The sequence below is a fragment of the Diceros bicornis genome, chromosome 32 (assembly GCF_020826845.1).
Source record: "Diceros bicornis minor isolate mBicDic1 chromosome 32, mDicBic1.mat.cur, whole genome shotgun sequence".
In the NCBI taxonomy this organism is placed as follows: Eukaryota; Metazoa; Chordata; class Mammalia; order Perissodactyla; family Rhinocerotidae; genus Diceros; species Diceros bicornis.
Genome location: NC_080771.1, coordinates 23,090,586 through 23,105,335, shown reverse-complemented (window position 1 = coordinate 23,105,335; position 14,750 = coordinate 23,090,586). Strand labels below are relative to the sequence as shown.

Below are 14,750 nucleotides of genomic sequence, written 5' to 3'. Positions count from 1 at the left end.
CACTTTGAGGAGTATGGACATTGCAAATTATTAATTTTTCTAATCTATGAACACAAGAAATCTTTCCATTTATTCATGTCTTTTTAAATTTCTTCATCAATATTTTATAATTTTCAGTGTAAAAGTCTTTCACATCTTTGGTTAAATTAATTCCTAAGTATTTTGTTGTTTTTGTTGTTAATGTGAATGGGATTGTTTTCTTATTTTCCCTTTCGGACGGTTTGTTATTAGTGTATAATAACACCACTGATTTTCGTATGTTGATTTCGTGTGCTGCAGCTTTACTGAATTCATTAATTACTTCTAACAATCTTTTGGTGGAGTCTTTTGGGTATTCTACATATACAATCATGTCATCTGCAAACAGAGATAATTTTACTTCTTCTCTTCTGATTTGAATGCCTTTTGTTTCTTTTTCTTGCCTAGTTACTCTGGCTAGGACTTCCAGTACTATGTTGAATAGCAGTGGCAAGAGTTTGTATCCTTGTCTTGTTCTTGATCTTAGAGGAAAAGCTTTCAGTTTTTCTCCATTGATTATGATGTTAGCTGTAGGTTTTTCACATATGGACTTTATTGTGTTGAGGTGTGTTCCTTCTGTATCTATTTTGTTGAGAGTTTTTATCATGAAACAATGTTGAATTTTGTCAAATGCTGTTTCTGCATCTATTGAGCTGATCATGTGGTTTTTGTCTTTCATTCTGTTAGTGTGGTGCATCACATTGTTTTATTTTTGTATTTTGAGCCATCTTTGCATCCCAGGGGTAAATCCCACTTGGTTATGGTGTATGATCCTTTTAATGTGCTGCTGAATTCAGTTTGCTAGTATTTTGCTGAGGATTTTTGCATCTGTGTTCATCAGAGACATGGGCCTGTAGTTTTCTTTTCTTGTGTTGTCTTTGTCTGGCTTTGGAATCTGGGTGATGCTGGCCTCATAAAATAAGTTTGGGAGTATTCCCTCTTATTCTATTTTTTGGAAGAGTTTAAGAAGGGTTGGTATTAGTTTTTCTTTGAATGTTTAGTGGGATTCACCCATGAAGCCATCTGGTTCTGGACTTTTCTTTGTTGGAAGTTTTTAATTACTGATTCAATCTACTTATTTGTTATTTGTCTGTCCAGGTTTTGTACCTCTTCTTGATTCAGTCTTGGTATGTTGTATGTCTCTGGGAATTTATCCATTTCTTCTAGATTATCCAATTTGTTGGTGTATAATTATTCATAATAGTCCCTTATATGATCCTTGTTATTTCTGTGTTATCCATTGTAATGTCTCCTCTTTCATTTCTCATTTTATTTATTTGAACCATTTCTCTTTTTTTCGTAGTCTGCTAAGCACTTGTCACTTTTGTTTGTCTTTTGAAAAAAACAACTCTTAGTTTTCTCAATTTATTTTTATTCTCTATTTTATTTATTTCTACTCTAATCTTTATTATTTCCTTCCTTCTGCTAATTTTAGGTTTAGTTTGCCTTTTTTTCTGGTTCCTTGAGTTGTAAAGTTAGGTTGTTTAATTGAGATATTTCTCCTTTTTAAAAACAGACATTTATTGCTATAAACTTCCCTCCTAGGATTGTTTTTGCTGCATCCCATAAGTTTTGGTAAGTTGTATTTTCATTTGTCTCAAGGTATTTTTTTAAATTCTCTTTGGATTTCCTCTTTTAGCAATGGTTGTTCAAGAGTGGATTGTTTAGTCTACATGTTTGTGAATTTTCCTGTTTTCTTTCTGTTGCTGATGTCTAGTTTTATTTCACTGTGGTCTGAAAAGATACTTGGTATGATTTCAATCTTTTAGAATTTGTTAAGACTTGTTTTGTGACCTAACATGTGATCTATTCTGGAGAATGTTCCATATGTTCTTGAGAAGAATGTGTACTGTGCTGCTGTTGGATATTCTGTAGATGCCTATTAGTACCATTTGGACTACAGTATTATTCAAATCAATTGTTTCCTTACCGATTTTTCAGCCTGGATGTTCTATCCATTACTGAAAATGTGGTATTAAAGTCTCCTACTATTATCATATTGTTGTCAGTTTCTCCCTTCAGATCTGTCAATATTTGTTTTATGTATTTAGATGCTCTTATGTTGGGTGTATATATATATTTATAATTATTATATATTCCTGTTGAATTGACCCTTTTATCATTATATAATGACCTTCTTTGTCTCTAGTGACAGTTTTTTACTTAAAGTTTGTTTTATCTGATATAAGTATAGCCATCCCTGCTCTCTTTTGGTTACCATTTGAATGGAACATCTTTTTCCATCCCTTCCTTTTCAGACTGTGTCTTTATATCTAAAGTGAGTCTCTTGTAGATAGCATATCACTGGATCTTGTTTTTTAATCCATTCAATCACTCTATGCTTTTTGATTGGGGAGTTTAATTCATTTACATTTAAAGTAATTATTGATAGATAAAATACTTTCTACTGCCATTTTATTTGTTTTCTGTTGGGTTTTGCACTCCATGACAAACAGCCAGTCTTCAGACATCTCCCATCACAATGGGCGTATGACAACTATAATAGAATTCCCTGTTACCTTTCCTCATACCTCTCCACTCCAACTCTGGAGGAGCTAAGGGAGCTCAGATAACAGGGAAGGGGAACAAGTGCAGGGAGGAATCACAAAAGGACAAACCATGAGACTACTTCCCCACAGCAAGTTCCCATGTCTTGCTCTGGCCTGGGCTGCAGGACGGATAGGGGAAGGATAGAAGCTTTAAATTGAATGGAGGATTGAAGTTTGTATTTAGAGTGGAATAGACTTTTTACTACCTGAAAATGAAGCATCTTTATCAATACTTGAAAGTGACCAAAATCTATGGGATCTGTCTGGGAGAAAGCAGATCATACAGAAGAAGTCTGAAGGGGATTAGTGGGAGGAAAACAACTATTTCTTGATTGTATTTTACTAATCCCAACATGTTCAATAAACCTGTTACAGATTTATTGTGATTACTGATATATCTGGCCTCATTTTTAAATATTTATCTTGTATTTTCTATTTACATTGCTTTACTCTTCTTTTATCTGCATACAATATTGATAATTTTTTCCTTATTCTCCTTTTTCCATTTTAGGTTTGAAAACTATAAATTATTAATTTATAAATAAATTTTCTTAAGGTGTAAAATATTGAGTTATTAGATATGTATCTCTTCCTCTTGCAGGTGATATAGATCTTTGTGTACTTTAACTGTTAAACAGTACCATCCACCATCTTGTTATTATTGTCTATACTTTTAGATTAACCTTTTTAAAAATAAAAAATTATGAAGCCTTTCTGTAATTGGCCATTAATAACACAAGTTTTTATGCTTGCTGTACTTTTATATATCCCATGCCTCCCTCTGGTTTAAGTTTGTTTCTTCTATTCTTGTATCTTTTCCTGGTTGTGTAGTGGGCATCTGTAGTTTTGCTCTCCTTCTTGAATGTTAGTATAGCTGAGTATAAAATTCTAAATTGATCATTATTTCTCCCTGACACCGTTATATTCTGGCATTTATTGTTTCTGTTGAGAAGATTGCTGGAAGTCTAAACTGTCTTTCCTTTTTAAGGTAACCTATCTTTTCTCTGTGGTAGATTTTAAGATTCTTCTTTACCATTTACGTTCTACAGATCCATTATAATGTGACTTGATGTGATTTTACATTTATTTATCCTGCTTACTATTCAAGGTGCATTTTAAATGTGTAGGCCATTGACTTTCAAACTCTGGAAATTTGCAGGTTATCGCCTCTTCAAATATGGTTTTTTCCTTCTCTCCTTCCATTCGTTTCCTGTGGATCTATTTTTAGATGTGGCTTGGAGCCTCTCAACATATCCTCTATATCTTAACGTTTTTACTTATACACTATTTCTTTGTCTTTCTGTGAATCTCTCACTACTGCCCTCCATGTCACTAATTATTTCTCTGCTACATATAACTTAGATTTAAACCCATCCATTGAGTTTTTAGCTTTTCCACCTATAGCTATTAATATGTTATTCTAATTCTAGTGCAGAATAGATTTTAAAAGATAATCATTCTAGTGTTATTATCCTGAGTTTGAGGAGAATATGCACTCCAGGATGCATGGCTAGAGATCATTTCTTATAATGCGTCAATTATGTTATATGACACAACTGGGTGGATATGTTATCTCTTATCTAATAAAGCCCTCTATTGTTTATTATTATGATACATTATCAGAATAATGTACTTATAATGCTAATAACTTCAGTAATTCTTTTCCTTTAATGGTCTGAGTTCATAGCCCTCTAAGGAGATGAGGTATTTTGTGATTGTTTAAAAAGAACAGTAACAAAACAACTGTATTTTCAAAATAATATGTGTAGGGATGTTTGGAGTCAGTTTTCATAATTCAATAAACTAAGGAGGGCTAGATAATGAGTACATTTTAAATATTTCAAATGCAAATAAAAGACAGCTAAATAGGCACTCTGCTGAATTTCTCCCAAACAAATGATTTCAGAACCCATCCAAAACATGTAATCTTTTTGTCAAAAAGGGAAAATGTACAGGAACTGGTAAGAGATTAGAAACAGAGATCTTTAACGGAGAATATTTGGCATTGTAATATAGTAGTACGAAAGTTACAATGGTAAATTTCAAGTAAGTTTAAGTTAATGGTGATTCCCTATTGGGTGATTAAATGACGGTGATTTCAGGATAGCTTATGATTAGCTCATTTTAATGTGTTAATTATTTTTCATCTGAATTGACTCCTTATAAAAATGTTTTCCTTCCCTCAAAGAGTATACACACATTTATTAAAAGAGAACAAAAAGCTAGTGCCTAATAAACCTTCTAATTAATATAGCATCTGTACTACCTCTTCAAACATAATACTCCACAACAGCAATTAGAAATGGGTAACAAGAAAACATAAATTTCCTCAGGGTTCTTACAGACCATCAGAAACTTGCTCAATCTTTAGCATTTGACATTATTGATAAGCCATTCCTTTAAATAAAGATCCCACTGTTTGAATCCTGTTTCTATTCCTTCTTTCTTCCTCTTGCCTCCTATTGTTTTCTTTAACCCTCAGTTCTATTCAGTTTGCTTTCTCTTTCATATCCTCCTTCAAAGTATTAACCTGCTCTCAGGATTTCAAATATTGTTTTTTTCTGACAATCAAAATCTGCTTCTACAGTCCTGATAACATTCTAAAATGTGTATGGAATATTTCCAGTTGCCTACTAAACAGTCATATTTGGCTATTCAGTGAGGACTTCTAAATAATATGTTTGAAATTTATTTGAAAGGAATGTTTATGGAAAACTTAACTATGTCTGGGACACTGTCCTGGGTGCTGGGCCTATATAAATCATGAGGCATAAGTAGTTCAGAATTAATGGGGGAGAGAGACCCATAAACAAATAGTTACAGATACAATATGATGAGGACTGGGAATAGAGAAATGTGAGCAGTGTGCTGTGGGTGCCCAGTGAAGCTGGCTAATCTCCTAGGATCCCTCCTCCCTGCTTCTACTCATTTGAGCTCGAAGCATTGCAGTCATCTTTGACTTGCTTTTCCTATATTCTGTGTTATCAAATTAGTCACTAAATCCCATTTGTGATTCTTTCTTCCAAAAATCTCATAGAAATCCCACCTTCTTCTATCCTCTAATCTTTGCTGTCCCATTGCCACTGCTCTGGTCCAGTCTCTCTCAATTTCCCATGGATTGTTTCAATATCTCCTTAACTAGACTCCCTGTTTAAATCTCTCCTGATCCAATCTTTCCAGTATTGGGATGCACTTTCATCATTTCATTGTATTGCTTGCTGACCCCAGATCTACCACCTAATAGCTATAAACCTCATCTAAGTTGTTTAACTACTTTGGGCCTCTTTTCCTCATCTGTACAATGAATTGTATCTCAAAATTTTTTTTTAATACACGTAAGTATAAAAAACAGTGCTGGTTATAAACCAATGTGACCTCAAAAAACAACAACAACAGTGTTTAGCACATGGTAAATGTAGCTCGGTAAACATAGCTGCTTTAATAATAATTATTATTACCCATTTTCTCTCTCTAACTCCTATGACATTGTGCCTCTCGCTAAATTTACAAAATTTTTAGTTTGTAGTTTTCTGTATATTTTCTCTCTCCTATTAAACCATATGCTCCCTGAAGGCAGGGATGAAATCTTATTTGTCTTCGTGCATGACTTGTGTACCAATTTTTCCTTGGCCTATGATTTGTCACCCAATAGGATTTGACAGACTCCTGTTTGATTCACAGTTGATGGGGACAAAAAGCACCAGAACTCAATTAAAATGATACTTGAAAGATACCTGACATCACTAAAATCTATGGAATTATATATTAAATGGTCCCCAAAGAATCAGCTATTTCAAAAATTAAAAATTATTATAAAGAGCTTAATACAGCATGTTATATCATATATCATATACCATAAAAATGTCAGCAGTAGCCTAATTTTAGATTACTGTATTTCTTGATGGGTGATCTATCTGGACAAGTAAGGCTTGATGAATTTGAACATGGATAATGAAGCTCACACTCTAAGAAAATGTTTAAATGTGAAATAGAACCAGTGATGGTGGTGGAGAACTCCTTGGGAGAATGCAGTTAGGGGATCTTTGAGTCTCAACAGTTTGCAATTCCTTTCACAGCACAGAAATGATTTAACAGTAACACAGAGTGGCCAGAGTAAATTATTTCCATTTCTATCACTGCACAACATATAATAAGTAACCAGATAAGATGCTAAATGATTATACTGTTATGATGTATGCTGATCTGATCTGAGGTTTTTTTGTTTTTGTTTTGTTTTGATTTCCGATGGCTTGGATCCTTGCCAAATCGTTAAACAAGTCACATTCAGCTGAAGCTTGCTTGAACAGCTTCAATGTAACTTGCAAAGGCCAGTTCATCAAAACCCTTAGGATCACACAAACAAGGGAAAAATACCAAGAGGCCTCTCCTATTTGTCTTTCTGGCTGTATGTGTTCCATGGAAAGGAAAGAAAATAACATGAACAGGATTTAAATGCTCTATTTTGACAGGTTATTAAGATTCTAACCACAACCTGTCTACTCCCCCTAATCAAGCCAAGTTCAGAAACATGGCAGAATATTACTAAAGCAGCTACACATACACATAAAACAAAAAATGCTAGAAAAGAAAGAAGAGTGGAAAAATCAGGCCAACATGAATAACTTGGTAGAGTTGTAGGGGGTTTAAAACCAAGACACATGCTAGCATGGCAGAGTGTATCAGTGTAGTTGACTGGCACAAAATTTCCTGCACAGAATTTAGATTCTGGTGGCTCAAGTGCTGTCAATCTCATCTTGCTCTACTGTGTAATCAATAGTTCCAACTGAGACCTCCATGGGAGGCCACGTTATTATCCTCTGAAATTAGAGCCCACTCTCTGTATGAGATTTCCTACCACAGGGTCAGCTCTGATAACAGGCAGTGGGGCACCAACTCTGACTCCTCTAAGGTCCTGTATGAATATTCTCCTAATGACACAAATTTCACTGTTATAGGCACGGGCTTGGGTCCTTGCCTCACACCATTCTCTCCAAGGCTTAACTGTAATGATATGTGGGGGATTCCATGGTGAAGGACACTAGAGAATCACTGTTGACCATAGAACTAAGGAGATTTTCAGAATTGCAGCAGATAGAACACTGAAACTATATAGGCAGAATTATGTCAAAAATGACTATCTTTGCTATACATTGAGCAAGGATTGGCTAAACTATAGCCCATCAGCTGAATCTGGCGTACTGTCAGTTTTTGTAAATAAAGTTTTATTGGAATGTAGCCATGCCCACTCATTCATTTACATATTATCTATGGCTGTCAGAAGTGAGTGGTTGCAACAGAGACTGTATGATCCCCAAGTTTAAAATATTGACTATCTGTCCCTCTACAGAAAAAGTTTGCTGACCCCTGATAAAGAGTAACTGAGCAAAATCACCTAGGCTCAGTTCTTGGTAAATTATGTTTATTTTGGTGGGAAATAACATGCATATAGATGAAAATCTGACAGGCCTAAGAGACCAGGTCATATAGCAACAATATCCTACAGGAAGACACTTATTGGTATTCCTGTTATGAGAGGCAGTACCTATGGTGGAAAGAATATCAACTTTGAACCTGGATTTGACCCATATTTCTGCCATTTATTGGGCCTAACAAACTTTGCTTCACAGAGTTATTATCAGGATTAAATGTTATGGCTTATGTGAAACACTTAGTACTCACTAACGTGTTGTGTTTCTTCCTTCCAGTCTCCTTGTCTTCACGGTTGCTGGCACAGATCTGAACACATCATAGGCACCTGATCTTGACACAGTTTGAATAAGGAGTGGCACCTGCCTGGAATTGCATCCTAAGTCTCACTGGTGCTTTTTCTTTAGGTGATGCAGAGCCTCCAAATCCTTTAGGGAAATGCCATTGTGACTGTCTATGATAGTCTCCTATAGCTTCAAAATCTTTGCATCCATTCTAGAACCTAGAAAGCACAGAGAAGAGGCCTCATATACAAAAGAGAAGCAGAAATTATTTATCCATGATTAAGTACAGGTTAAAATATCCATTCAGTACTCATAATGAGAGGTTATTATCAGTGCTGGTCACATGATTAGATCAACACCTAACATCAAAAACATCTAGAATTACTATTTTGGTGTCAACATCACCCATAATGATTGAATTATACTGGTCAATATTAATATTGCACATGAAGTCAACAAACAATTGCAAACATTGTCAAAGTAACTTGACATAAATTCAAAAAATCATTTAATATATATTTTATATTGAATATAAAAAAATATAAATGTATATATATTTTATATTGAAAACATAGTCTAATAATATTAAAACTTTGTTATTATAATTAAACAATGATAATAGCTAATATTCATCAAGGCCTGAGTGCCAGGCAGAGTAATAGACTGCACATGCATCATCTTATTTAATCCTCACAACAACCTTATAAGAAAGATAAAATCATTATTCCCATTTTATAAAAGAGTAAAGTGTAGAGAAGTTAGAATAACAACCAGAATATATTAACTGACAATAACATTTCACTGACAATTTATATAATTTTTAATTCACAGCAAGAAGACATTTAAAAAATATTTGGTATAACAGAAAAAGTCATGGGCATGTCCAGTTAGACAAGCCTGCTGCTGTATGGATCTACATCTCCTCACTACACTTTTGTGTGCTGAGTCCTTTGTACATCCTTGATCTTCAGTTGATTTGGTTACACATCATTGCCTATGATAATTAGGTATCACTAGTCAATTGCTTTTTCAGATTCAACGTGATTTTATTTATTTATTTAAACTTTTGTTCCTAACAACATTTTTAAGTGAGTGTTTTTTAAAAGTCAAAATATTCTATAAATTATAATAGAAAATGGCAACCCCCTCCCTGTTGCATCTTTCCTTACCTCCAAGTTCCACTCCTCAGAGTTAACTACTTTCAAATATTCTAGCTGTTTCTTGTGGTATTTGTATCCATATTTCCAAATAATGCATGCTGGTATCTGCAACATCTTGATTTTTTTTCTATTTTAGGCATGACATCCTGACATTGTAGAGTGGAAGATGACGATTTAGTTCTCTTATACTACTTGTCCTACGTGCTGTGCATGCACAGACACAACCTTACACAGATCCCTCCCCTTCAGCCATCCTCCCAATATGGTTATAGAACAATCTCTTACTAAAACATTATTCAGTGCTTACATTATTATGACTATAGGAATATTATTCACAGCTGAGTCATATAATGTACTCTGGTTATATTTCCTTGCTTCTAAAACTTTTTGTTTTCCCTGGGGTCATTAATTACATGATTTTTCATCTGCTTAGTTTTCAATAACTTATTTTTCTTTCAAACTTGGTCAGAGCTGTAATTCTCCTCCCAAATGGGTCAAATATGTCAACCGACCAATCTGTTCCATTTTGAGGGGGCATCTCTTCTGGAGCCCTCTGGCCTTTTTGCTCCAATCTGGGCTAGTTGCCACAAAGCTGTCATCTTGAGAATTCTATTGGGTCAAAGTAGTCAAGCCTCTGTATTTTTACTAGTTTTTGTCTATATTATCTATAGATTTCTGAGAGAGGTGTTAAAAAAATCTTCCACTCTGATAAAAGATTTGTTAACTTCTTGTGAATAAGGAAATAAATTACACTTACGGTTGAGTCTGAACAATTTTTTGCTCACAAGTCTCTTGTATTCCATGTCTTCTTCATTCTCATATTCATTTTGTTTTGCTGCTGTATGTCCTTTGAATAACTATTTCATAGAGAGTCTTTGGGCAATAAAATCTCTGTCTTCTGACATCTGAAATATGATTATTTTGTCCACTCATGTTAATTTTTGTTTTCCTGGTTACACAATTATTGTTTCAAAATGATTTTCCTTCACGTTGCTTTTTCTATCTTAATTTTTTAACTCTTATGGGGAAACCTGAAACATCACATAAATTTCATCATAAAAATTACAAAATAATTTTTTTGCAATTATTTTTACATTTTTTGTAAAATATGTTTTAGAAAACATATATACAGCAGACTTTCTTTCAACTGCCAATACATTCAAATTTGTTTACACAGAGCATTAATTATAAAACAGGAAGGTTAAACTGAAATTAACATATTAGAGGACATCGTCAACAGAAGATTGATTAAATAAATGTGAAATTATGATTTAAATTAATATGAGGATGAAATTGAGAATTAAACTTATGAAATATGAGTTAATCTAGAATTTTAAGAGTTATGCTCATTGTACAAAAGTGAGGTATGTACTTTCTTTTCAAAATTTGATCATTCTTACATTTATTTTACTCACATCAGCTTTAAGTTTTTATTTGGAATGAAAAGATTTTTTCAACTGAAGTATCCTTTCTAATTCATCCAAATAACACTTTATAAAAGTAACTGATGAAGTATGAAGTGAAAATAAGAAAGGTAGAAATTATTAATTTATGTAAATAACTACAGAGAACATGGGTGCAAGTCTTTAAGTTATTCTCATCAAAAATCAGTCTTGCCAAGGGTTGGAGATAGCAGCCAGGGAAAGGAAAGGGCAATTAATACTTATTAAGCACTTACTGTATGCCTCATACTGTGTTGATACTTAATATGCACGATGTCATTAGACCTTGAACCCTTGCAAAGAACTTATGAAGTAGGTATTATTATTCCTGTTTTACAGACAAAAGAACAGAGACTCAGAGAAGTTATGTATCTTGCTTTAGATTAGGAGTCAAAGCAGTTCTTACTCCAAGTTTCTCTTTGAATCACTCTAACATGCTTCATTTTACTGAAGATACTTTAACACCCCTCGCTATTACCATGGAGAAAAATTTCCATCAGACAACAAGATGGCTACTATGTCTTCTACCACACTTTGTTCAGAGTAGACCCCAGGAAAACTCATAAATTTAAGATTATTACTAAATTGGGACTACAATCCAGGATTTTTGCTCACCAGCCAACTGGATCATGCTTTATTACTTCTGCCACCATGACATAGGTCCCCATTTGGTCTTGTCTCCTCTCTTCCCTGTTCTTACACTACCATTTGGCTAACCCTCATTATCTCAAACACAGAATATTGTAAAGCTCCCTAAAAGAAGTTTCCCAAGCCCCCTCCATACCACTATGCACCACTGCCAATCAATCTTCCCAAAACACAGCTCCAACCTGTCATTCTCTGCTTCAAATTTCTGTGGATTTACACTTGGCTCCAAATTAAATATAAGGATTCAAGGATTTGCAACCAATGGCCTAAACTTTTATTGCTCTTCAGAACTCAACCCTCCAAATTGCCACATTCCCTGTTTCCTGAACACCCTCACTTCTATTCTGCCAATATCTTTGCTTATCCCATTTCTTCCTCCATCATTTCTGCTTTTTGAAATTCCCCAATATCCCCAAAAACAACTTTCTGTTGTTTTTCCGGTTACAAGTTTTGTGTTTTTTTTAACTTCTTGGTTTATACTTCTCTTAGGTCACTAATACACAAATAATGGAAGCCAGAATATAATGTTTTTTCTCCCCAGTACGTGGTAAGTTCTACAAAGGTAGGGAATGCAACTTGTTTATTTAACATCTCCCACAGTGCTTAGCAAAGTGTCCTGAACAAGAATTCAATAAATGTTTACTGAAATAATGAACAAATCTGAATTTGGGCTAGAAATCAAGCATGGAGAAAGGCAAAACAAAACAAAACGAGTATGTTTTGAAAAAACTATCCAGAGGTCTTAAAATGCCTTTTCTCTAATCCTTTGAAGTGACTTTTTATGTGTTTGCATATCCTGTTGAGTTCAAATTGCTTCCTCAGAAGAAATTTTCTAGAAAACCAATTACAATAATGTGGAAAAAAAGAGGATAGACGATAGGATAGATTCAAGAGTGGTGTAAGAAATGGTGAGTGAAACAAAGTTATAATACTGCCCCAATTCTAGAACAATGGGAACACATTTATCGTGAAGAAATACTTCCATCAGACAACAAGATGGCCACTCTGTGTTTTCTATCACACGTATTTTCCCCAGGAAAACCCATATAGGAAAGCAAATGGTGCCCACTGTACTGAGTCAGAGAACTCCTCTGGAACAAGGAGAGAGGTGGGAATATTATTTTCACTCAAATATCTTGGATTTTGTCACTTGTGATTTTTAAAAGAAAACTCTGTTTAGTATAAATGGACTGAAATAAGTAAGTGCAAATGTGTATAATTATTTATACCTATTTTTTAAAGTAACAAACCATGTCTGGGAAAGGCAAATTTGGTGCCCAGCTATCAAAAATTTGTTCAGAGTATACTCAGCCCAATTCCCAATTTAAAAAAGGGAAAATAGGGTCAAGTCAAGATGGCGGCGTAAGCAGACTTTGAGCTCACCTCCTCCCACGGACACAGCCAATTTACAACTACTCGTGGAAAAATTACCCCTGAGACAGAACTGAAAACTGGATAAGAGGAACTCCTGCAACAACGGACAATCCTAACTGAGGTGGAAGAAGCAGAGACTCCCTTCTGGAGAGAAAAACGCCGCCTTCACAAGCCTCCAGCTTCACGGCCGCCGGGAGCAGCACACAGGTGCGCAGCCTCCCTGGAGGCGCGGGGCCCTGAGCCGGGAGCACCCCCGCTGTGGGCATTTTGTGGACCCAGCACAATCGAGACCAGCGGCATAATACCTGACTTTGCCTGCTACTAAAACATTGGGGAGCACCCCCAGAAAACCCGGTTCACAAAGAAACTAAAACTGGCTCTTAAAGGGCCCGCACGCAAACTCACCCATTTCAGAAAGCATCCTAAAATCACCAGAAAGAAAGGTGCACAGTGCTTTGGTGACAAGAGACTCACCTAATAGGCCCTGAGTGCATCTCAGTGAGGGGTGAGACCTCTCCAGGGACTGGAACATTGGTGGCGGCCATTGTTGTGGCCTGATGTGGGTTTGCTGACACAGACGCCATTGGAGTTCTCCCTGGGGCCTACTAGCTCAGGTCTGCCCCACCCACTAGAACACCAATTTAATCCAGCTCAGCCAGGGCAGGCAGCCCACCCTAGAGACTGGCCCCACCCAACAACAAGCCCTCAGGCAACTTGTGGGCCTGCATAGATTGGTGACTGGATTCTCTGCAGCCTGGCAACTGAGCTGACTTGAGCGGGGCAGGGTGTGCACAAGGAGTGGGTGGAGAGTGTGGGGCGGTGGCGGAGTGTGTGGGGCTCCCGCCGTGGAGAGACTGGGTCTGCTTGGGGAGGTTGGGGCGCTCACACGGGGCAGGACTGTGTTGACTGTGTGTGTGGACCTGTGGGCAGCAGGGCTTGTCAGCTGCAGAAGACGTGTGCTTCTCAAAGACCCACATAGGGGGTTTGCCCCACCTTCCAAAGCCTGAAACAATTGGGTGCTCCTGTGCCTGAGGCCAGCCCCACCCAGCTGCAATCCTCAGAGAGCTGACAAGAGACCTAGTAGGCTAGAGGCTTACAGCAATTGTAAGGCCCTGAGCCTAACAACCTGCCACGCTGGGGGCCTACTCACTTAAAAGAAATACTGCAACACAAATGTGGTATTAGAACTTGCAGCCAACTGTGCTGGGGCTCCCCACACCTGATAAAGAGACTGAAGGGCCCACAACAACTACAAGCAGCTGAGCATTACAACAGCTGGCCAGGAGCATAACTCGGCCTCCCTGGGTGCCTACAGGGAGAACAAACAGGCCACAACAGAAGGACACAGGTAGCCAACATAGGGGTCACCCCTGGAACATTGAGAACTGAGGGAAGCACACTGGAAGCCTCCTAAGGCATCACTTACATAAGGTCACCTATCCAAGAGCAGGAGACATAGCTGACCTACCTAATACGTAGACACAAGTACAGGGAAAGACGTAAAATGAGGAGGCAAAAGAATACATTCCAAGTAAGGGAACAGGACAAAACCCCAGAAAAGGAACTAAGTGAAACAGAAATGAGCAATCTACCTGACAGAGAGTTCAAACTAAGAGTGTTAAGGATGCTCACTGATCTGGGGAGAAGAATAGATGAACTCAGTGAGAATGTCAACAAAGAAATGGAAGATATAAAAAAGAACCAATCAGAAATGAAGAATACAACACTGGAAATGAAAAATTCATTAGAGGGACTCAAAAGCAGAGTAGAGGATACAGAAGAACGGATCTGTGAGCTGGACGAAAGACTAGAATAAATTACCCAAGGTGAACAGGTAAAAGAGAAAAG

General features: G+C 36.4%; 1 protein-coding gene across 1 annotated transcript in view; it reads right to left on the bottom strand.

Moving 5' to 3' along the window:
* PKD1L3 (polycystin 1 like 3, transient receptor potential channel interacting) overlaps positions 1-13,453 on the bottom strand; it is a 354,098-nt gene extending 340,645 nt beyond the window's left edge. The window contains exon 1 of the mRNA XM_058528165.1: positions 13,377-13,453. Coding sequence (XP_058384148.1) covers positions 13,377-13,434 — 58 coding nt within the window. The 5' untranslated portion in view covers positions 13,435-13,453. The remainder of the gene's footprint in view (positions 1-13,376) is intronic.
* Positions 13,454-14,750: the final 1,297 nt, after the last annotated feature.